Source organism: Pristiophorus japonicus, chromosome 9, assembly GCF_044704955.1.
Source record: "Pristiophorus japonicus isolate sPriJap1 chromosome 9, sPriJap1.hap1, whole genome shotgun sequence".
Classification (NCBI taxonomy): Eukaryota; Metazoa; Chordata; class Chondrichthyes; family Pristiophoridae; genus Pristiophorus; species Pristiophorus japonicus.
This window is the reverse complement of record NC_091985.1, coordinates 121869006-121896574: the sequence shown is the minus strand read 5'-3', so window position 1 is coordinate 121896574 and position 27569 is coordinate 121869006. Positions and strand designations below refer to the sequence as shown.

Below are 27569 nucleotides of genomic sequence, written 5' to 3'. Positions count from 1 at the left end.
CACATGGTACACACAGTCACACACATCCACCCGCACACACACAACACAAACCATAACACATACACCATAACACACACCGTAACACACACACACCATAACACACACACACACCGTAACACACACCGTAACACACACTATAACACACACCATAACACACACACACACACACCGTAACACACACACACACAACATTACACACACCATAACACACATACCGTAACACACACAGAGCTAGAACCTCCACTTTTGTGCTTAGTGCCCAAAAATGGGCGTTATTTCCGGTGTGGGCATTAAAAAAGAGGGTTTTCAGATCGCCGACTTCTCACCCATTCTTAAAACACCTGGTTTACATTTTTGAAAATGGGCGGTACTGCAAGCAATATCAAATGGGTGGTAGCGTAAATTTTTTTTGACCTTCTACCGTAAAGTGTGGCCGTCCTTAGCAACGGCATGGCAACGATGGATTCCCGCGATTCAGGAGGTCAAGGGTCATCATGACATGCGCAGAAGAGTAGACAGAGTGAGAGGGAGCTCAGAGGCACTGAAAGCGTGTGTGGCTGTGGTTGGTGCTTGTCTGGTTGTTGTGGGAGGCACGACGGAGATTCACCAGCAGCAAAAAGCCTTCTAAGCACCAAGAACATAGTTGTCACTGAGTTTTTGTCCAACAAGTAAGATATAACATGGAAGGGATGGAGGAGGCCCTGGAGCTGGTAGCCAGGAACACAGCTGCCACAGGCCTCCCAGTGGTCCCCGAGCGCGGCACTCCACCCCTAGGTTCCGCACCACCACTGCGAATGGCAGATGAGAACAAGGACCAAGATCCTGCTCCTGCATCAGAGAATGTTGTCCACTTGGCACCCCTTGCTCCCGTACCCGTGCAACGACCGTATCTGCCTTCATCCCCCCCAATGAGGCACCGCCTGAGGAGCTCCTCGGCCAGGCGCCGTGGAGCGAGGAGGGGAAGGGGTAAAGGTGGGGAGAAGAAGGAGAGGGGGAAGGAAAGTGAGGTGCATGTGCACAGGTGATGGCTGTGTTATATCTCCATCTGGGTGTATGCAATTTGTTGCAATGTATGGGGGCTGGGGACCACGCTCCTGCTTTGCCTTTGTATTCTGTGTTGGACATGTTGAACATATGATTTATGTCAATGGAGGAAAAAGTGGGATATGGGCGGGGGTTGGGTGTTATTGGCTGTGTCACTTATGATTTCAGACCAATGTTGGTATTACACTTTTGTTATTGAACATAACCTTGTTGCGCATTGTCTCAAATAGCTGAAACATTACACACTGGTGATTCCTTACCATGAAAGGGTTAAAGACAACTTAACATCAATCAACATAAACTTTAACTGGCACCAAGGTGATGGGCACCATTGACGTCTGAGCTGCACACACTCAGCAGTGTGTCAGCGTTGTTACTCACATCAGCGCTCTTTCAGGCAAATCTTTCCGATAACAGCTCCTCACGTAAGAGTGTGATTTAACAAATGCCAGCCACATCGCTGGCATTCATTCCAGTTAGTTCCACTTTTTCTGGTCAGTTTTTTGAGCGAGCGATATTGTGGGCGATATTTGTGCGAGGTGGTGAAATTGATGATGGCCGATCTCCATGGCCACTAGTTTGGGTAAATATGCTCTTTACGACAAAAAACAGTAGGCGGGCGTTCATAGTGAATCTTGCCGTTAATTCCGTGCGGAAATTAACGCTGGGTGATTTCGCCCATTCTGCTGATTCCGCCCTAAAAAAGTGGACAGACTGTAATATCTTTTCCTGGCGTTAAGCCCATTGGGAAAATAACACTCGGCGATAAATCGCCTAAAAAAGCCCGTTAGTTTCCATTTTGTGCCAAAATGGGTGATATATGGGCATTATACGTCATTTCAGTGGTAAAATGGGCATTAAGTGGGCATTAAGCATGCAAAAAAAGTGAAGGTTCTAGCCCACACGCACACCACAACATATACACACCACAACACATACACATCATAACACACAGAGTAACACACACACACCATAACACACACACCATAACACACATCATAACACACACAGTAAGTCATACAGTAACACACACAGTAACACACACACATACACACCATAACACACACCATAACATCATCATCATCATCATAGGTGGTACCTCGAATGAGGATGACTTGCTTCCACACCAAAAGGGATGAGTTCATAGATGTTTCAATGAAGGACCCGATATACACACACAGTAACACACACACACTGTAAGACACACCGTAACACACACAGTAACACACACACACTGTAAGACACACCGTAACACACACAACATAACCAAGGAAAATCTCTTTTGGAGGTTTAATCTTAGTCATGTTTTCATTCAGGAAGATAATATACCAAGTATTAAATCAGTGCAAAGTGTAGTTTGTACAAAGCACTCCAAACACGTCCTCTCGCCAAAGCATGTTCTCCATCTCTGTCTGTTTATCTCATACACACTTTTAACAACCTGAAAATGCTGGTGGAAGATTTCCTCTGTGTAACCAAATTATAAACTATTCTGTAAAAACAGGCTTCCAATGTAGTTCCTATCTAACGCAGGTAGGAAATCTTTCACTATTATTGTTATTTCTGGCAGTAACACTTGCTTAGTTCTTATTTGTTGATTGAGCTAGCCCTTTAAAAAGTTATTTCATCTGAAAGCAAGTTCTGTGGTTAAACCAACACATCTATTACAAGTGGCAAATTCAAATTGTGAATAATTACAATTTTCAAAATCATAAGAGGTTAAAAGATTATTCATTCTCCTCTGCAACTTGCTAGAATTTTAATCCTAAAACCTATTTTTTTCCTGCTTTCAACACCTTGCTAATATTACAATACTCATCTCAATCAGCGATAGTGCTTGAACCAACATTTAAAAAAGCCACAATTTTGCACCTTCTGAAACGGAATTTATTTGAAGAAACATTCGGCTGCCACGGAAAATTAACTGTATTGAATTTCAAAAGTTTCTTCAAAGTTCAGCAACATAAAAACAGATTTACAAAGTAATGACTGCATGACATTAATCCTATAATGCAGGCTGAGCTTACTCAAGCAGTCTACGAACAATCTACATGATCACACTTCACTTACAGTGCACGACACAATGTCCGTCTTACACAGGCCTCAGTTAGGTCTGGGTGTAGTCCATCATGCATTTAACTAACGTGGGGGATTTACTGAAGTTATCACTTAAACGGTTACAATATATTGTGATGCGGCACAATGTCGCACACAAGTATGGTATATACAGTTTATTTTAGTCAAAATTCATGGAGAACACCTGAGACCATAGCCCACCCTCTGCACCCTCCGTACTGGGCAAGTGCACCAAATGGTGTTGCACAGAGCCAAACCGACTTTGAAGTTCCCCACTTTGATTTGTGTTATGTTATCTGATCTCAGCAAGGATAATGATCCAAACTGTAAATTTGGCTTGACTGTTCCTCGGCTAGTCAAGGGGAAACGCTTAATCAGCATTGCCATACTGTTCAGTAGCCCTTGCCTATCACGGTCAAATTCCCCTCCCCCCCACCTCTTCTCCACCATTAGCACCTCCCCCCATTTCCCCCATCCTCCACTCCAATCCCCCTCCACACTCACTCCCTCTCCACTCCCCATCCCCTCCACCTTTCCTCCCCCTCCCCTTCCCTCCCCTCCACACCCCCTCCCCTTCACTTCCCGTCCCCTCCCCTCCACACTCCACCTCCCCCCACTCGCCATCCCCTTCCCTGCCCCTCCTCTTCCCTCCCCACTCCCCATCCCCTCCACCTACCCTCCCTCTCCCCTTCCCTCAACTTCACTCCCCATCCCCTCCCCTCTGCATTCCACCTCCCCCCATCCCCTCCACCTTCCCTCCCCCTTGCCCTCCCCCTCCCCTCTCTCCTCCCCCTCCCTCTCCCCTCCCCCTCCCTCACCACTCCCCCTCTCCCTTCACCTCCCCTCCCTCTCCCCTCCCTCCCCTCTCCATCCACGGCACTTCCCCTCCCCCTCCCCTCCCCTCTCCCTCCCCCTCTCCCTCTCCACCCCTCTCACTCCCCCTCCTCCTCCCCCCTCACCCCCTCCCCCTCCCCCTTCACTCCCCATCCCCTCACTTGCTGGCTCACACATGAACAATGGTTGTTTGAGGGTCACTAACATCTGTGGAACCATATCTCAACATGCCTCACTGTCTTAGGGAAGGAGTAAGGGGGAGAAAAATGGAGGAAGACAAGAAAATAGCACAGAATCAGTCTTCAACACTGCAGGATAACCTTTTGTTTGCCTCCGGTGGCTCTCCTTGCATTTTACTGAACCAGACAGGCCAGGAAAGTCTGTTGTTTAATCCGGGATTTGTGATGAGCTAGCTGATCTTAGCACGGTAGCCGTGGGCCATTATAATTGCCCTCACTACTATTGACATTCTTTCTGCCTCAACCACTCACCCTGTGAGTTCCACAGCCTCACAACTCTCGGTGTGAAGATGTTTCCCCCTGCCCTCTGTTCTAAAGCTCTTACATTTACTCTGGTATTTGTGCCCCCTTGTTCTGTACCCTCCAACTACTGGAAACAGTCTAATTCTATCTAACCTGTCCCATCATTTTATCATTTTAAACACTTCTATTATATCGCTCTGTAATCTGCATTGTTCATAATTGTATTTCCTCATACTAGGCAGCATCCTAGTGAATCTTCATTGTACTCTCTCTAGTGCCTCTATATCCTTCCAGTAGTGCGGAGCCCAATACTATACACAGTCCTCTAACTGAGGTCTTATGAATGTTTACAGAGATTCATCATCACCACTTGGCTTTTATATTTTATGCCTCTGGAGATACCTAGAAGTCTATCAGCTTTTTTCACAGCCTTATCATTTGGTCTCTTACCTTGTTCGCTGCTGTTATCCCCACTGTGTGACGTGTGTCCCCCACTGGAGGGCCCTGGTGTCCCACCTGACCGCGTTGATGCCGTGTCATCATGGTCTCTGTTCCAAGTCTGAAGGAGGGAACGATACTGATAAGGGTTCTGAATGCTGACAGCATCGTCACTACATCACACATTACCTCATGCCCGAAGCATGGGCAGAAGGTTTGTCCTATTCTTGGGCCGCACTTTCACACCCTTGGCGAGAGCATCGACACGGAATTGCTTTGGAGTGCACACAGCATTGTACACCCCAGTGAATCCACACAGGCAAGTTTCCGATATCAGCTGTGTATCAAGGAGTGGCAGCAAGAACAGATCAGGCACTTTACCCAAGGAATGAGGAAATATCAAAAGGGCTTCCTGGCAGCTGGCTGTATGCGGCATTAGCACAGGTCTGATTTAGGTCTCCCGCCCCTCTTTGCAAGGAGTGAGAATGCTTAGCATGAGCAGCCCACAGGTGGAATTGGTCAACAAATACAAAGTAACTCCCACCTCTCCAAAAAAAGACATTTGTTCATTAATAGTTCATTACTTTCACGACAAGCCCTGTCTTTATATGTCCCGTTTATGCTCTCACACTCCCACTCCAATTGCCTGTTTTTTATATATATATATAAAACTATTGACCAAGCTTTTGATCACCTTGCCTAATATCGCTTTCTTTAGCTCGGCATCCATTTTGTCTGATTGCACCCCTGTGAAGTGCCTTGTGATGTTTTTCCATACTGAAGGCGCTATGTAAATGTAAGTTCTTGCTTGAGTATGGATCTTTCATCCTACCCCTTTGCCTATATTCTGCCACATGTGAAAAACAGACTTTACCCTTGGCACAGTCCGATCATTGAGGACACTTACACTAACTCGTTCAGTGCCACAGGTGTGAAATCATATCTGCACGGTTCTCATCATTACAACATAACTATTTACACAACGCAAAATAACTTGTACTCTGTAAGTATTGGAAATGACTCTTCCTTAATATTTCCATTACTGATATACATTTTCAAGCCAATTCTCTATTTAATCAGCAAATCATTTGACATTATCACAGACAGAAGAATACAGATGCATGGGGCAACTTAGTTAACATGACTTGGATTCAACAATTATTTCAAGATACAAATACAGTAGATGCATTTATACAGAACAAAAACATTAAAGAATCTGCAATTTAACATCGAGGACTTTTTACTTTATTAATTTTCCCCTCTCACCATAATTATTCCCCCCCGCACCTCCACCATCGCCTGCCCACTTCCTTAGATCTACTCATATTACAAGCGATGCTCCAAATGATAGCGATTTATTGCACACATTCACTGGTGCCAGCTTTCGACTGGCAGCTGGGAGATGTGCAAGAGTAGCACAGCTCCATCTGATCTCCAGTTTTCCTATGGGAAATGGCTTGTCATCATTTGCAACAACTCCCAGATGAGCTGGCCGAGATTAGGCACTCACTGCGTGGGAGCATATTATTCTTTTTCTGTTAATCCTACCCTTCCGGGCAAAAGAAAAAGCACAATTTTCCTAAGTAGCAGATTATGTCTTTGTCTGCAAATTAAAAGTTGATCTTTTAGCTTTTTTAATATTCATTGGCAGCAAATGTTAACTAATTGCTTCCACAAGTTGCTGTTTTGTACAGGAAGGTATAGTGCACTTGTGAGGTCTTAACATTTGAACAGATATGTAGTGCAAGCACTATGACAGTAATGTTTAACCCATTAACTAGCCCAGTGATTTACTGCGAGTGGTTTTGGTCCTGTGGGTACTTTATGCAAGTGCGCTGTTTAAATGACATCCAGGTTAATAGTATTCAGAGTGAATTTGTTCAATTTAGCACTTACATGGCGATAGTGCGCCACTGATTGCAGATGTGCAGTTCTCCTGCCATCGGTGCAGTTTACAGTCTGAAGATTGGGGTCTTTCAAGGAACAACAGCACTGGAAACTCGGGTTTCCTTAGGTATTGTGCAGTTCTATCTCCGCCTCACTGAAAATACACAGGTTTTGACTGGAGCAGCGGAAGGAATCAAAGGAAATAAAGGGAGGAACTGTAAGCAGAGGCTGCAGCCCTCCATTTGAGTGATGTTGTCTCTGCAATCCCTGCTTAAACACAAATGTGCCTTTGTGCGTGAAACGATTGAGGCCCGATTTTAATCCTGCTCACCCGTTTAGAAAGCAGCCAGTTCTAAAGGCCATGGCTACTCGCCTGATGCGATCTCGCTGCCTTCCCCACAGGTTGACGCAGGCCAGCCAGATGCCTGCCAGGAAGCAGCAGGGCCCAACTGCAATTTTAACCTGCGGCCTGTGCGGGGGGGGGCGGGGGGAGGAAAGCCGCTGTGGCTTCCTCACCAGGCCAAGCTGCCAGCAAAAGGAGCTGGAGCCAGGGGAGCCTCAGAAAGGTTCCCCTGTGGTACCGGATGGAGCAGGAAACCTTGGGCCTTCTTTGCACCAGGATTCCCTCCCCCTTCTCCCCTGACTGCGATGCCTTCCAGATCACCCTCCCTCCCCCCCACCCACTCCGCATCCCCCCCAGCACTTACCTGAGTGCCGGGGACCATTCCAAGACCGGAGGACAGTCAGTTCTTCCTGCCAGGTTCAGGCAGCAGATTGAAGGGACCCAGGCAGATGAGGACTCGTGGTGTGGAATGCCGGACGGTTTCTGCCCGGAGTTAAAATTCGGCCTTTACAGTCTGCGCACCGTAATTAGAACCAATAGCACTCTAAACTAAGCAATAGTTTGTTGTGTAGGCTGGAGGTTTGTGCGGCTTCATGCAGAAACATGGGTTGGTTTTTGTAAACTGCAAAACCCAACTGATTGCCAAAAATGATCCGTCATTTTCCATACAAATTAAATTTCAAGAAACGATATGGCAAACTGCCGCGTAAGCTGCTCACAGTGTTGACAAATTAAACGGAAATGGTTCACCTGACCTGCCATTTGCACAAAGGTTTCTTTCGTGCTGTTTTGCATATCATCAACTTTCTGGACGAATGATACCGGGGCTAAAAGGGTTCAATTACAAGGGTAGGTTGCATAAACTAGGCTTGTATTCCCTCAAGTTTAGAAGATTAAAGGGTGATCTCATTGAGGTGTTTAAGATGATTAAAAGATTTGATCGGGTAGATAGAGAGAATCTATTTCCTCTGGGGGCGGTGGGGGGGGGGGGAGTTTGGAAGAAGGGAGAATAACAAGATTAGAGCTAGGCCATTCGGGGGTGATGTCAGGAACCACCTCATCACACAAAGGGTCGTGCTGGAATTCTCCTCCCCCCAAAAAGCTGTTGAGGCTGGGGGTCAATTGAAAATGCCAAAACTGAGGTTGATAGATTTTTGTTAGGCAAGGGTATTACAGAACCAAGATATAGATCAGCCATTGAATGGTGGAACAGGCTCGAGGGGCTGAATGGCCTCCTCTTATTCCTATGTTAATTCCTATGGGCAATCTATTTTCAAAGGCACCTTTGCCTTAGAAAGTAGCAACAAAAGATATTACATCAGGAAAGCAAGCTATCTGTAACAATGAGATTGAACAAGCATGGTGAAATTAAACTATGATCATTCTTTAATTTTGAGCATGGTAATTCAGCATCAAAGATGCATGTTGCCCTTAGCAGCAAAGCAGTAAGAGTATTTCAGCTCCTGCTATAAGGCTGCAGGAGCTGAAATAAAGAGTGGGTGGGGAAGTTGCTTAAAATTTGCTTCATGATAAAACCAGGACCATACTGGGTCACAGAGTCAGCTGTTTGTCGATTGGTATGTAGCAAACGGACCAGATCTGGAATAAAAAGTAACTCTGTACACTCAGCCCCATATCCTGCCACCTTGTACTGTTGAGCAGAAAACAGATGTTGCTTCTTATCTCTGGGTATGTTTCAAAGTTAAATTTAGATAGGAAAGAAATTGGCTGTAAATTAAATTCTGGAAGGATAAAAAAAACAATTATAGCTAGTTATCCTCCCAAATCCGTACTTTGTCACCAGAACAAAAAAAAGTTTAATTCGCTTTCAGGATAAGCTTTTAAAATGCAGCAGTATGTTGCAGACTATCCTGGATGAGCTTTTAGATGTAAAGGGTAAACTTACACATGGCGTCCAAAGTCAGCTTAAGGAAGAATAATTGAACTAGTTGTGAAAAGTCACTAAAACATCACACTTCTATGATGCAAGCAGTATTAATTCCCTTTTAGAGCTCCCAGTCTCAATATCCCTTACCACAGTCACTAAATATGCACAGGCCAGCACATTCACAATATATCTATAATGAAAGAAAGTTACTATATGGTATAAATTGAATCCTGTATTAATTTTGATAATTTTGAATTTCTTGTGTCATGTATTTGGACAAATCTAAGCTGTATTTCAAAATAATCAACAACCCCGATCAGTATTTCATTGTCATAAGTAGTTTTTATTACTTTGGAAAAAAAATGTTTAACAGTATCCATGAAAAGGATGAGTAGCAAGTTGGTAAGGAACATTTAACCACTTCTATTCAGTAAACACTTTTTTAATATGGCAGGGGTTTGAATTGGTGTGCGAAAAAACATTCCCTTTAAAACATCATAATAACTACATGCTTGTATGTACTATATTTTAAAACAATTCCATTACCTGCACAGTTTAAGATGTCCCAGTGCCAGAACCCCCCTCAAATGCATTAAGCAGCTGAGTGCAAACTGCTCTGATTTGCGCCGATGCGAAACGTTAAGGGCTCTGAGGAGAGTAAATTTAAATTTTAAGCTAATGGAAATGATAGTGCACACATATGTGTGCTTAGCAACAATTTCCAGAGCTCCCCACTGGAATAATGCACAAATATAACCCCTTCAAGGTAAGGGCCCCTTTGTTCACATCAGTACTTTTCCCCCTTCCGAACTCTTGCTTATTTGCAGGAATTCTATCCAGTTGGGACCAGGAGTCACGTCATTTTTTTCTCTTTATTGCAGATTATTTTTTTGTTATGTACATACTTACAATACAAAAACCCATCCACAGAGATAAAACCATTCCAGGCAGATTTCTATCTGCCCATAAATCCAGAGGTCTGTTTGTGGCCAACTCATAGAGAGAAACTGTCTTGCCAGCTATCTGTTTTTTGGTGTGTTTGTGTGTGTGTCCGCCTGCCTTCATAAACCCAAGCTCTGGTTTCTGAGCATCTGTGTGAGGCGGGAGTAGGGAGATGAAAATACTGACCCAGGTTCAAACATAGTTTTGTGCTTGGCTTGGGGACAAACTCTATTTGTGCTGCATGGAAAGGGGAGACGGTGACAATGTTAGAAATATCAAATGCTGTTGTCACAAAGGAGAAACAGAGACTTTATGGGAGGTTTTTAATTGCTGCTATGGCTGATTCACGAATCTTCACATTGTACCTCATGGGATGTTTGATCACTAAACATGATGTTCATTTTTCATTTTACAAGTGGCCAACAAATGCTCTAGCACACTTCCTTTTAAAAAAAACTGCTAATGATCACAAGCAAAATTAACAGGTGGCAAAATTACCACTGAAAGATTTGACACTGAAAGCGATTGAAAATAAGCTGTTAGCTGTAATCTCGAACACATATTCAGTGTGTGCAGGGTTAAAGTATTTATTGTCAGCTCACACCATTGCAGATTTTAAAAGGGGGACTTGTTTATTCAGAGCTCTGTCGAAAGAATAGTACAGCACTCAGGGGACTGACAATACCAGGCACAAAGCCCTGGTGCCTCAACATGTAAAAGGATGTTTTTCTATGTGGTACAAATCCCACTTGAAAATATAATTAGAAGGAGAAAATGGCAAACTATTGCATTAACTGTAATTGAACAAAAGACCAGCAAGGCATGTGGGAGGTTGCACAGACCCATGGGAGTTCCGGGATACATCAGATTCGAGAAGTGACATCTCTAGGGCACTTTCATTCCATTTATTCTGTCCCTTACTACTCTTGTTGATTGGCAATACAACTTGTAATTAATAGAAAAGCTGGATATAATATGAGAAAATATGGAGAAACAGACTGGTCTCAGCAGAAAAGCTTTTATTAACCAGATTAAGTGTATGACTTCAGAAAAGGTTGCTTAAAAGAACTGTGCAATGATTCACTGGCAACTATCCTCTGCCACACAACTGAGCTGACATATTCACTATCCCTTAATGAGCTGCTCCGATTTATTCGTCTCTTCCTACTCCTTTCCCCTCCCCCTCCTCCCTTTCTCTCTCTCCAATACTGGATGCAGGCTAATTCAATGCTTAATTGTTTAGTAAATTCAATTTTCCACATTCTATTCTTCATAGCCTTCACTAAGGTTCTTAAATCTTCCACCACAGAGCTCCGGGTGCAGCATTTGTGAAACTGAGCATACCTTTTTTCATCACTATTTTTCTCCTCCACCACTTAATTCACCATGAAAAGATTTTCCTTGCTGGAGATTCCGATTCCACTATGATCTGTGAGGCATTCCGATTCATTGCATTTTCATTGTGTTGGGTCTTAGATGCTGGGCACCTTCCCTATTCACACAGCTATCTCCACATTATACAGGCGACCATGCAAGAAATGTTGGATTCCAGCGCGGGTTATTACAATTTCTGCTACAGTCACTCTCTAATGTGATCTCAAAAAAATGCACAAAATGTTGATATATCTTTTACATATGAGTGAGACGAGAAGTCGTTTAAACTGGTGCTTTCTCACAACAAACTGGTTGCTGAATTAAAAGTATAATACTTCTCTTTCACTCCACAGTTCCTAAGTGTAATTACGGTTGAAAAAAATTAAAGGCTGCTTTCCGTTCAATGTTTGACATCTGTTGTATTCAAAGCAACTTTATTAATACAATTCTGCTACAACAAAATGCCACAGATGCAATGGTATTAAAAACATTTGTAACATTTCAACAAACCGTAGTCTTTTGAATCGAGAAACAATGCACCTCATTCTCGCACTACCACAAATGGAGAGGGAAGATTTGTACTATCAGCCTTCCCATCAGTGGGAGCACAGGAAAGTTAGCACTTAAAGGAGGGTGAGTACAAATCAGTTTTGAAGCCTCTAAATTTTTCCCTTGTTCATGAGACAAAAGCACAGAGCAGAGATACTGAAGAAAGCTGTTTTCTCCATCCAATAGAATGTTTTGTAAAACAAATTGTACTCTTTTTTATCCAAAGAATCAAACTCCTGTCCAAAGTGACACAGGGTTTCAGCAGGCCCTGTCTGGATTACAAAATGGCAAAAAGAAAATCTAAAGGATGTAGTGCTGTTTAACTTTTTGTACATTTCTGCATACCAGTGTAAGTAGAAATGCTCAATGGGCAAGAAAATGCATTGAACAAAAAATGGATTTCTATATTAGTTATGTACAAATCTTTCGCTGCTTCGAAGCAGTACATTTTTGGGGTATTAAAGTATAGAAACTGTTGATTTTACTCTAAAGAAGTGAATAGCAGCTTTGATCTTGGAATACGTTACCCACAGATACCCGAATCTCACTTTCAGTGCATACCATTTCATAGAATCATACAATCATAGACATTTACAGCACAGAAGGAGGCCATTCAACCCACTGTGTCTGTGCCGGTCGAAAAAGAGCTATCCACCCCACTCCCACTTTGCAGCTCTTGGTCCTGCAGGTTACGGCACTTCAAATGCATATCCAAGTACTTTTAAATGAAATGAAGGTTTCTGCTTCTACCACCCTTTCAGGCAGTGAGTTCCAGACCCCACTACCCTCTGGGTGAAAAAATTCTCCTCAACTCCCCTTTAATCCTTCTACCAATTACTTTAAATCTATACCCCCTGGTTATTGGCTTCCCTGCTAAGGGAAATAGGTGCTTCCTATCTATATCTAGGCTCTTCATACTTTTATACACTTGTAAGTTTAATTTCCTATGGTAACATTACATATTCAACACTTTGTTTCATTTTAAATGCTCGTTTTAACATTTAGAATTGAACAGCATAACTTGTGATTTACACTGGTAGCTGAACTCTGCCAATGAGCAGTTGCAGGTTTGAAATCCAGCCTTGAATTACTGTCACACTTGGGTTTCCCCCAGGGAATAAGCATAGATGCATTTAAGGGAAGCTAGATAAACACATGCGCGAGAAAGGAATATGTTGATAGGGTGAGTTGGAGCATAAACACCGGCATGAACCAGTTGGGCCGAATGGCCTATTTCTTTGCTGTACTATGTAACTCTATGTAAGTTTGATCTGCATTCGCCTGGTTCTGGAGGAGGGTAAATTGAACAGGGAAAATGTCTCTTCCTGTACACAAATGCGTGATTGCAAGTGAATCAACTCGGGAGTGGCATTGATGGTGCTCCTGGAAGTGTATGCTGGTTGAAAGATCTAGCTTTTCACTTTGAAGAGGACAGTCTAGATGTGAAGGCCAACTTGAAGGAAGATTGTGGCAAAGGGAAGGGCCAGGGCAGGAAGAAAGATACAAAATATAGTCAAAAACATAGGATACAACTTTGAAAAGTTCACTCAGAAAACCATTAGAAAGTTTAGAAGCCTAAATAAAAATTAAATAAATATGCAATTAAATGAAGAGTATAAGTACAATTTATCTAAACAAATATTTTGCCCTTTCCAATAGCCAAATTTAAATAAGTTGATATTTTATTGCTGCTAAAAATTTTAAAATATTCAGCATTTAAGCATATTCTTTCCTATTTATTCGATCTGCCAGCAATTGTCACTTTGTCCATTTCTCTCTTAACGATGTAAGTTACCATCGTGGCAACTGTTTGAGTCTCAGCAGGCGAGGCAGTAAAATAAGTAAGGGTTAGTTTTCCCCTTTGAGTGAAAAACAGGAGAAGTGCTTGTTTCCGAACATAATTTACAACCGTTTACCAAATCCTGGGACATGCAATTTTGAAACACGCACTTCCCAAGATTATGATTTTATGACTGGTAACAAAAGAAAGTACCTGCTAATCAAGATGTACCTCCAATAATGACCCTTTAATACTTCACAAACAGCTACCTTGCCAACTAACTGGTAGAAATGTCAGAAAGTTTGTGATTCCAGCTGTTTCAGTGTTTGATTCTGGTGTAAAATGGCTGAAAATGGTGAAATCCTTGATTTACTAATGAGGCTCTGCGTGTGTTGATACCCTCAGTTATTACGAAATGCAAACAGATTTTTTTTGTGGGAGAGGACATTTTTCAGATATGAAATGAGGCATCAAGAGCAGCAATATATCACTGAAAGAGTGAGCAAGGTGCCACCTACTTGGGAGGAACTGGTTGGAGATCTGGAAGAAGTTGCATATGTTAAAAAGAACTGAACATTGCTGCAAAGTAGCAGCAGCGGACACACTGAATGTGAAAAAAAGTTGTAGTTGTTAAAAGAAATATGCAAAAAAAATGCTGGCAAGACTCAAAGAAATGTTAGCAAGGATGAAGAATGGCACTAGAAGTAAAAATAATTAGGTTATGCAAATCATATTATACATGCCATGATGGTAGAAGAGAAAGTACTGCAGAAAGGGATTTTCATGGGTAAAATCTAAAGACTGGCATTTATATAGCATCTTTCATGACCTCAGGATGTCCCAAAGCACTTTACAGCCAATGAAGGACTTCTGGAGTGTAGTCACTGTTGTAATGTAGGAAACGTGGCAGCCAATTTGCACACAAGCAAGCTCCCATAAACAGCAATGCGATAATCACCAGGTAATCTGTTTGCGTGATGTTGAGGGATAAATATTGGCTAGGGCACCAGGGAGAATTGATGAAGGGTCATCGACCTGAAACATTAACTCTTTTTTTCTCCACAGATGCTGCCTGACCCGTTCAGATTTCCAATATTTTCTGTTTTTATTTCAGATTCCAACATCCACAGTATTTTGCTTTTATACCAGGGTGAACTCCCCTGCTTTTCTTCAAAATGATGCCATGAGAGAGCAGGTGGGGCCTCGGTTTAACATCTCCTCCGAAAGATGATACCTGTAGCAGGGCTGCACTCCTTCAGTATTGCACTGGAGTGTCAGATTTTTCTGCACATCTCTAGAGTGGGACTTGAACCAACAACCTTCAGTGACTCTGAGGCTAGAATGCTACCCACCGAGCCCCAGCCAACACCTAATCACACAGTGCGGAATAGGTGGTGAGCCCTTTGTCATCATCATCATAGGCAGTCCCTTGAAATCGAGGAAGACTTGCTTCCACTCCAAAAATGAGTTCTCAGGGAATACGGGAATTACAATCTCTGTCACAGGTGGGACAAACAGTCATTGAAGGAAAGGGCGGATGGGGAGTCTGATTTGCCGCACGCTCAATTCCGCTGCCTGCGCTTGTCCTCCGCAGTCTCTCAGCGACGAGACTCGAGGTGCTCAGCACCCTCCCGGATGCTCTTCCTCCACTTAGGGCAGTCTTGGGCCAAGGATTCCCAGGTGCTGGTGGGGATGTTGCACCTTCTCAAGGAAACTTTGAGGGTGTCCTTGAAACATTTCCTCTGCCCACCTGGGGATCGCCTGCCATGTAGGAGTTCTGAATAAAGCGCTTGCTTTGGGAGTTTTGTGTCGGGATTGCGGACAATGTGACCCGCCCAACGGAGCTGGTCAAGTGTGGTCAGTGCTTCGATGCTGGGGATGTTGGCCTGATCGAGAACACGGACTTTGGTGCGTCTGTCCTCCCAATGGATTTGCAGGATCTTGCTGAGGCATCGTTGGTGATATTTCTCCAGCGCTTTGAGCTGTCTACTGTATATGGTCCATGTCTCTGAGCCATATAGGAGGGCGGGTATCACTAAAGCCCTGTAGACCATAAGCTTGGTGCCAGATTTGAGGTCCTGGTCTTTGAACACTCTCTTCCTCAGGTGACCGAAGGCTGCGCTGGCACACTGGAGGCGGTCGGTTGGATCTCGTCGTCGATGTCTGCCCTCGCTGATAATAGACTCCCGAGGTATGGAAAATGGTCCACATTGTCCAAGGCTGTGCCGTGGATTTTGATGACCGTGGGGCAGTGCTGTGTAGCAGGTTGGTGGAGGACTTTTGTCTTACGGATGTTTAGTTTAACGTACAACGCCCACCCCACGTTAAAAGAACTCACACACAGGCATCTTCCACTACTTCAAAATGAAGTTTGGGACCTGGAACGTCAGGACCCTCATGGACAACCCCAACAGTGACAGACCGGAACGCCGCATTGCCATCATTGCCCGGGAATTCAGCCCTGTGTATGAAATAACTCAGTCCACAACAGGAAGCAATAGTGCTTTATTTCGGGCAGAGGATCGGGAAATTGTTGGGACTGAGGAGATTGGAGAGGTACAGAGAATATTAACCACTATGATTTGCACAATTTCTTGTATCAACATGTTCATGTACACTAATTGTGCATAAATACATATTGGTGCAAGTAATAAGAATATAGTACTCAATGAAGAAGTCACTCTACTGCTGATAATGCCCCAGCTGCCCTCTTCAAAGACCAGGTAACCACTGACCTGAGCACCAAGTATCACTACCCCACTTACGTAGACACCGCCGTAGATAGCAAACTACAGCAGATAGCAATGGCGAGGAGAAAGCCAGCGAAAGGCATTGAGCACTGATGATACAGGACTGCCAAGAACAGGAGTTGATACGGGGCCAGTTGGTGCAAGGTGCGACGCCAGCATGCTGATTAACCCCCCTGGGTTCAATGGACCTGCTTTGCAATGAAGAGGCTATTTGCATCCATGCACACCGTAGTTGATGATGGCCTGAGTTGCAAAGGAGGGAGTCCAACACATCCAACACTGGGCCATTTATTGTATGTACTTCATCCGAACTCTGAGCTTGTGGCTACACCAGTGGTATTTGCAGTAGAGACCTTAGTGATACAGGCCAAAGCCACAGTATAGCATCCCTCATGAATGCTCGCACTGTTGCTATAGAGGTTTTTGGGATCCAAAATTCCAAGATGAAATTCCAACGTGGACTGCCTCATCATCCTTGAAGCGCTGTTACAGGCAACTATGAAAAATTCCGAGATCAGTAGGCATCATGATGAAATGCCCTGCTCTGCCAGTGGGGTATGTGGACCAGTACAAGAGCAGTTAATTGGCATTCATGTCTATGCCATCACCTATTGCTGCACAAGTGAGAGTCAGCGCAGTGCTCTGCATCCAAAAAAAAGCAGCAAAGAAGACCCTGGTAATGATGCAAGTCGTCAACGCTAATTACAGCTAGAGATAAAGGAACTGTTATGTCTGCCGCTTGCTAGTTAGCTATGCTACCATCCACTAGTGCTAGCTAAAGACGCATTTAGTAGGCTACATGGATGATCAACACAGAGGTTTAATGAGTTAGACACTTCTTTCACTGTCGTGATGATTGATAACTTTTAAATCTTCCTCCTTGCTAAATCAATGGGGGAAATTCTAACCTAACCCCATTGAAGTTAATAGAGCATAAAATTGTGCAGGGTGTAAATTGGGGCATCTGACCCAATTCCTCACATTTCTGCCAGATGGATTAGGTTACATTAATAAATAAGAAATAGGAGCAGGAGTAGGCCATTCGGCTTTTCGAAGCTGCTCCGCCTTTCAATAAGATCATGGCCAATCTTCTACTTCAACTCCACGTTCCTGCACTACCCCCATATCCTTGGTTTCCTTCGTGTCCAAAAATCTATCGATCGCAGTCTTGAATCAACTCCACGACTCAGCAGCCACAGCACTCTGGGTAGAGAATTCCAAAGGTTCATAACCCTTTGAGTTAAGAAATATTTCCTCATCTCAGTCCTAAATAGCCAACCCCTTATCCTGAGACTATGACCCCTAGTTCTAGACATCCAGGGGAAAAAGCCTCATATCATTTATTTTATCATGGAAGCCTTCATCTTCAAGCCCGTGTTTGCCGTCACCAGACATCCCGTTATGTGTTCTTTCTGGAAGCGGTCATTGGACAGTGATTAGGAGAGACAACTCTGGCTAATTCTTCCCCTCCTTGGTGCAGGGCACTTAGGTCAACTGTAGTACTCCCATTGCCCGGCAGAGATTCTCTACCTTCAGCACGTGCTATGAATTGAATATAGATCCTTCCATGCCTCAATAGCTGTTAACCGTGAGGGTCTATGGAGCGTCCTCCTTCGTTTCGGATGCCCCCAAAAGTTCGTCACCATTCAACGCCTGCTCCACAACGACATGCAGGCCGTGATCCTTACCAATGGATCCACCACAGACCCAATCCAGGGTCAAACAGGGCTGCATCATCGCCCCAACCCTCTTCTCAATCTTTCTTGCTGCCATGCTCCACGTCACAGACAACAAGCTCCCCACTGGAGTGGAACTAAACTACAGAAGCAGTGGGAACCTGTTCAACCTGCACTGTCTCCAAGCCAGGTCCAAGACCACCCCAACCTCTGTCATCGAGCTACAGTATGCAGACGATGCCTGCGTCTGCGCACATACAGAGGCTGAACTCCAAGACATAGTCGACGTATTTACTGAGGCGTACGAAAGCATGGGCCTTACGCTAAACATCCGAAAGACAAAGGTCCTCCACCAAACTGTCCTCACCGCACAGCACTGTCCCCCCCCCCCCCCCCGTCATCAAGATCCATGGCACAGCCCTGGACACCGTGGACCACTTTGCATATCTCGGGAGCCTCCTATCAGCAAGAGCAGGCATCGACGACGAGATCCAACACTGCCTCCAGTCCGTCAGTGCAACCTTCGGCCACCTGAGAAAAGTGTTTGAAGACCAGGCCCTCAAAACTGCCACCAAGTTCATGGTCTACAAGGCTGTAGTAATAACTGCCCTCCTGTATGGCTCAGAGACATGGACCATGTACAGTAGACACCTCAAGTTGCTGGAAAAATATCACCAATGATGTCTCCGCAAGATCCTACAAATCCCCTGGGAGGACAGGCGCACCAATATCAGCGTCCTCATTCAGGATAACATCCCCAGCATTGAAGCACTGACCATATTCGATCAGCTCCACTGGGCAGGCCACATAGTTCGCATGCCAGACACGAGACTCCCAAAGCAGGTGCTCTACTCGGAGCTCCTTCACGGCAAACGAGCCAAAGCTGGGCAGCGGAAACACTACAAGGACACCCTCAAAGCCTCCCTGATAAAGTGCGACATCTCCACTGACAATCAAGACCGCTCTTAGTGGAGGAAGTGCATCCAAGAGGGCGCTGAGCACCTCGAGTCTCATCACCGAGAGCAGGAAGAAATCAAGCGCAGGCAGCGGAAAGAGCATGCGACAAACCTGTCCCACCCACCCCTTCCCTCAATGACTATCTGTCTCACCCGTGACAGAGTCTGTGGTTCTCGTATTGGACTGTTCAGCCACCAAAGAACTCACTTCAGGAGTGGAAGCAAGTCTTCCTCGATTCCGAGGGACTGTCTATGATGATGATGATGACCTTACTTGGTGATGCATTCACCCATTAAACTACATAGCGCTGACCTGACCAATCAACTTCAATGGTCGGCACTCTGGACAAATGCCCCTTGGGGACATTTATCCTTCGGGCCACAAAGCTAAAAAATAAATAGGGGCCAAAATTCCTTGGGGTTCGGCCAATCTCCCTCTGTAACTTCAGGGGTCGGCGAGTGGAATCCCCTGGGAAAACAGATTGGGGTCTGGGTCTCCACCACTTCCAAAATGTTCTTAGATGCCTTGTAAAGGGTGAAACCTCTGTCCACCCCTTATAAGGCAAATGCCAAGCAGGGAATGGAGCTAAGGAGTAAGGACTCTCCAGGCCGTGCGTTCCCACTGCTCAGGCTGGAAGGGAACCCTAAATACAATGCTGCCCCATATACTGAATGAGTGAAGGCATACCGGAGGCCTCCACAGGGGACCCTTAAGAGTTGCATTGATTTTCAATTTTGTAGATTAATCTCCTTGCACAGGGGGCTCAAGAGAATGTAGCCACAATGTCTGAGGGGAAAACTATGGGCAACCCACCTCTCCCCAAAGGCCGAGAGAGCTGGGATTTCCAGCAGTCATAGGTAGATGGGCACCAGAGATGCACCCATTACTCCTGCAAACGATGGCAAAGTCAGCATTGGAAAGTATTGTCGAGCATCGACCCAACATAACTGTCAGGATACCAACGCAAGGAATTGATGCTGTAGTCATTTAGAACATGTACAGGTGGCAAAGTATTCATTTACAGACATCCTCTGCCTTACTGTGAGGTCACTTCCAGCCTGGGCTTAAGCACAGCATTTAGATTGATACTGGCCCAACAGGCTGAGCGGCCCCTGGCCTGCGAGCACCATCGGAGCAGGCTGGGGAGCGGAAGGAGCAGCATGGCAGCATACCACTCCAGGAAGCAGCACGTGCTGGTGCAGGTGGGCAACGGCAGTGAAAAGGGATGTCACCAAGATCCAGGTTGGTGATTGGAGCATGGGCAGGTACAGCAGGAGCGGAAAGGTCGGGACAGAGGAGCAGCGAGAGATTGTAGAGGGATGTGATTGGGGGCTCAGGGGTAGCACGGGCCAGCCCACACTGCAATATGTGTGCACACTAAGTCCGTTCAGCAGAGCTGGTCTCCAGCCGTCCTAGTTAATCCTTGCCACTGGATAAAGGCCTAGCTCTAACAAGCCCGTGTGGTGGCTGGTGTGCAACCACACATTAAAAAAATCCACGCACAGGCATCTTCCACCCTTCATGATTTAGTTCGCGACCTTGAATTTTAGGTCCTTCATTGAAACACCTGTGAACTGTTTGATGTGGAAGCAAGTCATCCTCGCTTCGAGGGACTGCCTATGATGAAGATGATGAAGTGCAGTACTGAGGGAATGCTGCATTTTCAAAGCTGCTGTCCTTCGGATAAGATCTCAAACTAATTTCCTGCTTAGCTGTTCCACTTGTTCAAGTGGATGAAAAAGAAAAGCAAGGAATTGCCCTAAATGTTCTGATGTCCTAGCCAACATTTCCCCCTGAACCAACACCACCAAAAATAGATACGTTATACACCTTGTTGCTGTTTGTAGGCCTTTGCTGCCTGCCAAATGACTGCCTTGCTCTGCCTTAACAATAAAAGTGCTGACATAATTCATTGTCTATGGAGTGCTATGAAGTCATATACAAATACAAATTATTTCCTTAAAATGACAAATCCCCCCTAAGATGCAATAAGCAAAAATCATGTCTTGACTGTTTTGCACAACTCAGGTTGTTGTGCTTATTATCAGTAAAACATTATTACTTATTATAATTACTTGCAGTTCATGATAGCACCTGTAATATAGAAAGTTTCCCATGGTACTTCATGGAGGAGAAATGGATCAAAACAACAGTAGAAGAATTAGGAGATATAATTGAAAGATAGGTTTTAAGGAGGTGTCCTAATGTGGAGAGAGAATTAGTTACAATTGCTTAGAAATTATAGCAAGGAATAAGGTTGCTCAGCCCAACCAGCCTGCGTTGTTTATCCTCCACAGAAGCTGTCATCCTAAATTGATGTACCCACCATGTTCCCAGATTCCATTATCACCCTTTCCTTCAACCATCAATCTAACCTATTCTTAAATGTTGACATGGTCTTTGCTTTAGTCACTAACTCTGGTAGTACATTACTCAGCCTCATAACCAGCCATGGCTCAGTGGGTAGCACTCTTGCCTTTGGTTGTGGGTTTAAGCCCAACCTCAGAGACTTGAGTACAAAAATCTAGGCTGATACTTCACTGTAGTGCTGAGGGAGTGTTGCACTGATGGAGGTGCCGTCTTTCAGATGAACTGTCAAACCAAAATTCTATCTGAGCTCTCAGGTGAACGTAAAAGATCTTGTGGCACTTTTTGAAGAACAGCAGGGGAGTTATCGTCAGTGTCCTAGTCAATATTTATCCCTCAATCAACATCTAACAAAACAGATTATCTGGTCATTATCATATTGCTGTTAGTGGGAACTTGCTGTGCACAATTTGGCTGCTGTATTTCCTATATAACTGTGACTACACTTCAAAAAGTATTTAATTGGTTGTAATGCGCTTTGGGACATCTGGGGATCATGCAAGGCGCTATATAAATGCAAGTCTTTTTTTCTTTTTCTTTTTCTGTGTCAAAATTTTTCTCCTGTCCCAAATCTTTGACTTTTAATTTTAAATCTATGCTCCTTCATTCTGAACCTCATGATTGGAGAAGTTGAACTTTAGATAGGATGAAGCTTGGGAAGTTAGTTAGGAGGCTTGGAGAAGCAAAAGCTAGTTAAGGCTTTTGGCAGCGTTACGAGTGAAGTAATGGCAGTGGCGGACGATGTTGTTGAAGTGGAAGTAAATGGTCTCGATGACGGATAGAAGGTTGTAGATAGTGCGGGAAAGTGGCGTTGACGTAGAAGTTCAGCCATGATCTTATAGAATGGCAGAGCAGGCCCAAGGGGCCGAATGGCCGACTCCTTTCTTATGTTCTAAGGTAGCTAAGGGCCGAACAAGAAATTGAGGTTGTGCACCATTAGGTTTAGCCAGGAGGGGTCTAAAGTCAGAGATAAGGCTTTCAAGTTTCTAGTAAGAGCTGCCATGTCAGAAAATACAGAAAGGGCCATGGAATCAAGGGTGGTGGACAGCTGGGTGTCATCAGCATACAGATGGAAACTGACATTGTACATACAGATAACCTCGCCAAGGGGAAACAGGTAAATGAAAATGAGATAGCCATTGATGGAACCTTGAGGTACACTGGAGATGACCATTTGGGCACAGCGGTTGGTGGGGTAAGCTGTTGGTGGGATAAGCTGGCTATTTTGGGACAAGTAGGAGTAGGAACAAGCAAGGGCAGCCTCATGGATGTACCACTGAGGAAAGGCAATGGGTGAGGATGGAGTAAATGACCATGTTGAATGCCACAGAAATGATAAGGAAGACAAAAGGGGATAATGCACCATGATAGAAGTCACAAAAGTTGCCACTAGTGATTTTCACCAGGGCAGTGTCAGTGTTGTGGGCAGACAGGATTCAAACAGGCAATTGTTGTTGTACTCACAATAATGAGCTGGTTAGAAAGGAAAGGCAGGTTAGATAGTGAACACTATTGGAGAGTATGCAGGGCTCAGTGTTTGGTGGTGTTTTTTGAGGATGGATGACGATGGAAGGTTTGAAAGTGATGGGAAGAATGCCTGTGCACAGGGTGCCAATAACAATGTCAGTGTGCTTTGGGGCAAGGACAGGCAGTTAACTGATCAGAAGTTGGAAAAGGAGTTAATCGAGAGCAAACGTCAAGGCATTTATTTGGACTGAACTGTATCAAAATGTAAACTTAAAATATATATGATATATATACTGTATATAAAATATTAAGAATGTATTTTATCACCCCTACCACCCAAAGATACTGGTCCCAAAAACATGTAACATAATAGTCCTATATGTACCATACACACTCAGACTTCCCTCTGAAACTTCCATTAACCAAAGGGTAACATGCTTTGACTGATAACTGCAGTTCAATATCACATGGCACAATGAAGGTTTATTATATGAAGCTTAAAATAACACCCACACCCCATGAATCAGCTGCAGCCATTTCACAAATATGACCAGTAATCAGAAAAATATTAGATCTATTGTATTTTCCCTGATTTGATTTCAACAATTATACATTGATATGTGTCATATTGCATATGTTGTCCCTTTCATTTGTTACCAGTGCACCACTATCACTCACACTAAATTCCCATCATCAACCATGTATTCTAAAAACTAAAAGGGAACAAAATAAAATGTTGCAAAAAGAGAGCTAAAGTAATTGTCACATAATGAATGTAATTATAGTATACTTTGGAAAGTGACTATTGATTTAGAGAGAGGCAATATTGTTTTACATACTACGGTCTATGATAATCTACGTATCGCTCTACTGGACTTATCTTGAAAAAACGAAATGGGTTCTATGATGATGTAAACATTAGAAGAAAAATGTCTCTATTGCTCACTAACATTTCCTGCACTTTATTTTCTTCTTGCTATATAATTTGTCCCACTCCAGGGACTTGAGCACAAAAATTAAGGCTGACACGCCAAGTGCAGTGCTGAGGGAGTGCTGCACTGTCGGAAGAGCCTTCTTTCAGATGAGACATTAAAGTGAGGCCCCGTCTTCTCTCTCAGGTGGATGTAAAAGATCCCACGGCACTATTTCAAAGAAGAGTAGGGGAGTTATCCCTGGTGTCCTGGCCAATATTCATCCCTCAACCAACATCACTAAAAACAGGTTATCTGGTCATTATCACATTGCTATTTGTGGGAGCTTGCTGTGTGCAAATTATCTGCTGTGTTTCCTACATTACAACAGTGACTTATACTTTTAATATACATAATTGGGATGTCCTGAGGTTGTGACAGGCGCTATATAAATGCAAGTTTTTTTTTGTTCTTTTTATTCTTCGGCATACAAATGAATCCAGGCATCCCTTTCAATGTTTAAAAAATATAAGAAGCAACCCTACAGATATCAGTTTAACATTATAAATCTAGACACATCACTTTATATGGCCAAATACAATTGCCACAATAAGTGCACAGAACTCCTTTCAAACAACTGCTCTCTATAAATAAATACCACTCTTCGCTTTAACTTCAGTCTGTACAAATAAGGTCTATACAACTGTGTGGTTCCAGTTTCCTGGCCAACTTTAATTGTGGAATACAATTCACATCTACGATCAGCATGGTTAAAAATCAAAATCACGACTCATAACTACAACACCACTGATTCACAATCTTTTTAATTTGTGCATTGTTAACTGCTGCTATAGAAATCAAATAGAATTCCTGCTGAATAAAGTAACCCATTGATGTCTAAGAGTTAAAGAAATAGTATTTATGAAAGTGTTTCTATTCTGTAGAGAAAGCTCTGTCATGTTGAAGTACGCAGTGTAGATAGGCACATGCTAAAGACATATTGATTAAGATCTTTAACTAGTAACTGACTGGTGGTAATAATTCTAATGGGATGTTTGTTTAGCCATAAAAGTTACTATGATTTTGTCCAGCTGTTATGTTGTAGTCAGCTCAGAAACGTACTAGAATGCCACATACTAGTATTTCTGTTACCAAATTAGACAAATTTTACACAAGTTTTTGAACACTGTATTGGACAAAAGCAGGATATTAAGAAAGGAGGTTTGGGTTATTAGAAGCAAGCCCTCTTAGACCTAGTCAAAGCTATACGCTAGGATGTTGTGCTCTCTAGGGCAGATTACTTTCCAAAAGGCAGCCTGAAGCTATTTTTCTTGTCATATGCTGCTATGTAAGCTTTACATATACAACATAAATTGTTTTTTTTCTTTCTGTTATTTTAATTATCGCCCAGTATTTTCAACATGTACCTGATAATAACCAGATGTGATTAGTGTACCATGAAGCATTGTGCTGTGTGCAACCTTCTACAGTGTGTGACAAATGTAGAAACATTGTGCAAACTGGGTTTTCTGAACAATGCTTCAGAGAGCAAATTCTATAAAACATAAAGCAATGCTTTATAAGTAATTATACATCAAGACAGTTTCTCTATTTTACCTTTAATTCAAAAATACTGCAATTTATTGACACCTCATTATAGAATTTAAGACATACTAAAACATTGTGCTTTGTTTCCTCAATATCTTTTATGGCAGAAGTGATAGAATTTAGTAAATTGCTTATTACACAAGTCAGATTAATAAATACACAATGATTCTATTCCTCTCTCCCTTTGACTCAAACTAAGAACATTTTCTGAAAACACGTAGTTGCAAAAGTAAACTTTTAGGATTCAGATTGACTGTTTTTCGGTTCCAGCTTGTTACAAGTCAAAGAGACAAAGGCTCAACCTTTCAAAGCAAGAACTCAAATACAGATGGCATCAGTGGCCCAATAGATAACTAAAGCTTATATAGGAAAATATAATTTAAGATAAATGTTATAGATTTTGGATCAAGCTTTAATTTAATAAGGTACAATTCTGCACTGTCAGTTTACAACATTAGAATGACTGGAATGAGAAATGGCTGTTTATCCCATTCTTTCAATGGACCACATACAATTTGCACGACCATAGACTGTTTCTAATGTATTTAATTTCCTGACAGTGAATAACCACAGGTAAAACCTCCGTGGCCCACAATGACAACTGAATAAAAATACAATATCAGTCTAACAATAAGACATATATCATTCAATACAGAGCCATATAAAGAACTGTGAGACAAGCTGCCTGGCAAAAGGTACATTTTGATTTTTAAGTTATTTCATTTGTAATAAACACAACATTAAAGACACATTATGCAAATTTGGAAAAAAGCATATATGAATGTCATTCATTCTATTTTACTTCCCAGATAAATTTTAAATTTTAAATTAAATTAACTAGTATATCAGTAACTTAAATGTAAAGTGTCTAATTTAAAAAGATTGGCACAGCCCATTTTTATTTAAGTTACACCTATTTATTTAAATTGTTAGATTTTTTTAAATTTCATTTTCCTATACTTCACAAAATGTCACAAAAATACTTATGTTGACAGAGATTATTAATAAGAAACTGCGTTTGGATCTATTCAGCCAGCACAAACTGTGGTAGTGATGGCAAAATGCTTTCAATTGAGAAAGTAGATGTTTAACTGCAAACTGCACAGGTAGGAATATCCCACATTGGCTACCCACTTCGCCTTACAATATCATGTTGAAATGTCTTCATTTTGTTACCTACACGTGAAAGTGTAAAATAAAGAATACAGCTGAGGCTTTGGGGCTGTGTCACAAAGCAGCAATTACCACGTGCAAAACAATTGTACGTTCAGCTCAGAACATTATCAGATCACAACAGAAAACTAAGCGAGCACGAAAATGAATACTGAGATGTGGCACACACATAGAAAGCGTGTGAAGGTGAATGAAAAGACATGAAATAGGTTTACAGCTATGAAGTACTGCATTTATAAACAAAAACAGAAAAACTAGAAAAATAGGTTTCGTATCAAATTAATAATAAAGGCACGGAGATATAGAATGAACTAACATAATTTATACAGTGGCGGTGGTCTCCACAGTGCTGTAAAATTACCAGCGTAACACAATTTTTTCATCAATATATTTTCCATTATCACGAGCTGCACCATGTGACCAGGTGTCACACTTCAGCCCACTCTCCTCCAGTCATACTTCTGCAAAAAGTACCAATTAAACTGAAACAACACCACCACCCAGCCCAAAAATTCTTAGAAACATATTTAAACATGGTGATATTGTGTTCAAACACATCATAAATATAAAAAATAACCCTCTGAAATATCCATGCTTCTAGAGGACCCAATCACTCCTGAATCACTACGTACAACTATGGTTTAACAAGACACAGTGCAAACATATAAGGTAGGTGCAGAATTTACTTCATTCATAATTGTTTTTATTTCAGATTTTTAACAATTAACATTCTACAAATAGAATACCACGTTAAAGCTAATCTACCAGATGCAACACCTTTGTGACCTATATAATGGGGTATCTTCACTGTTTAAGTATGGTATCACATGAGGACCCATGTGGTATCCTCTATCTAACACACAAACATGTTGCTAAAGTAACACCATTAAATATTTCTCAAACCATCGTACATCTTGCTCTGTCTATAAGATTGTCTGTTGCAATCTGAAACTGCAGTACACTAATATTTACCATCTGATATGTCATAACCCTATTGTTTTTGACTGTTACTTCTCAAAATAA

General features: G+C 42.8%; 1 protein-coding gene across 3 annotated transcripts in view; it reads right to left on the bottom strand.

The window, feature by feature from the left end:
- meis1a (Meis homeobox 1 a) overlaps nucleotides 1–27569 on the bottom strand; it is a 272321-nt gene that overhangs the window by 232763 nt on the left and 11989 nt on the right. For 2 of the 3 annotated variants that reach the window (XM_070889789.1, XM_070889790.1), the window contains exon 7: nucleotides 4887–4995. The exons of the other annotated variant lie outside the window; for it this stretch is intronic. In XM_070889789.1, coding sequence (XP_070745890.1) covers nucleotides 4887–4995 — 109 coding nt within the window. The remainder of the gene's footprint in view (nucleotides 1–4886; nucleotides 4996–27569) is intronic. 3 annotated transcript variants of the gene reach the window in all.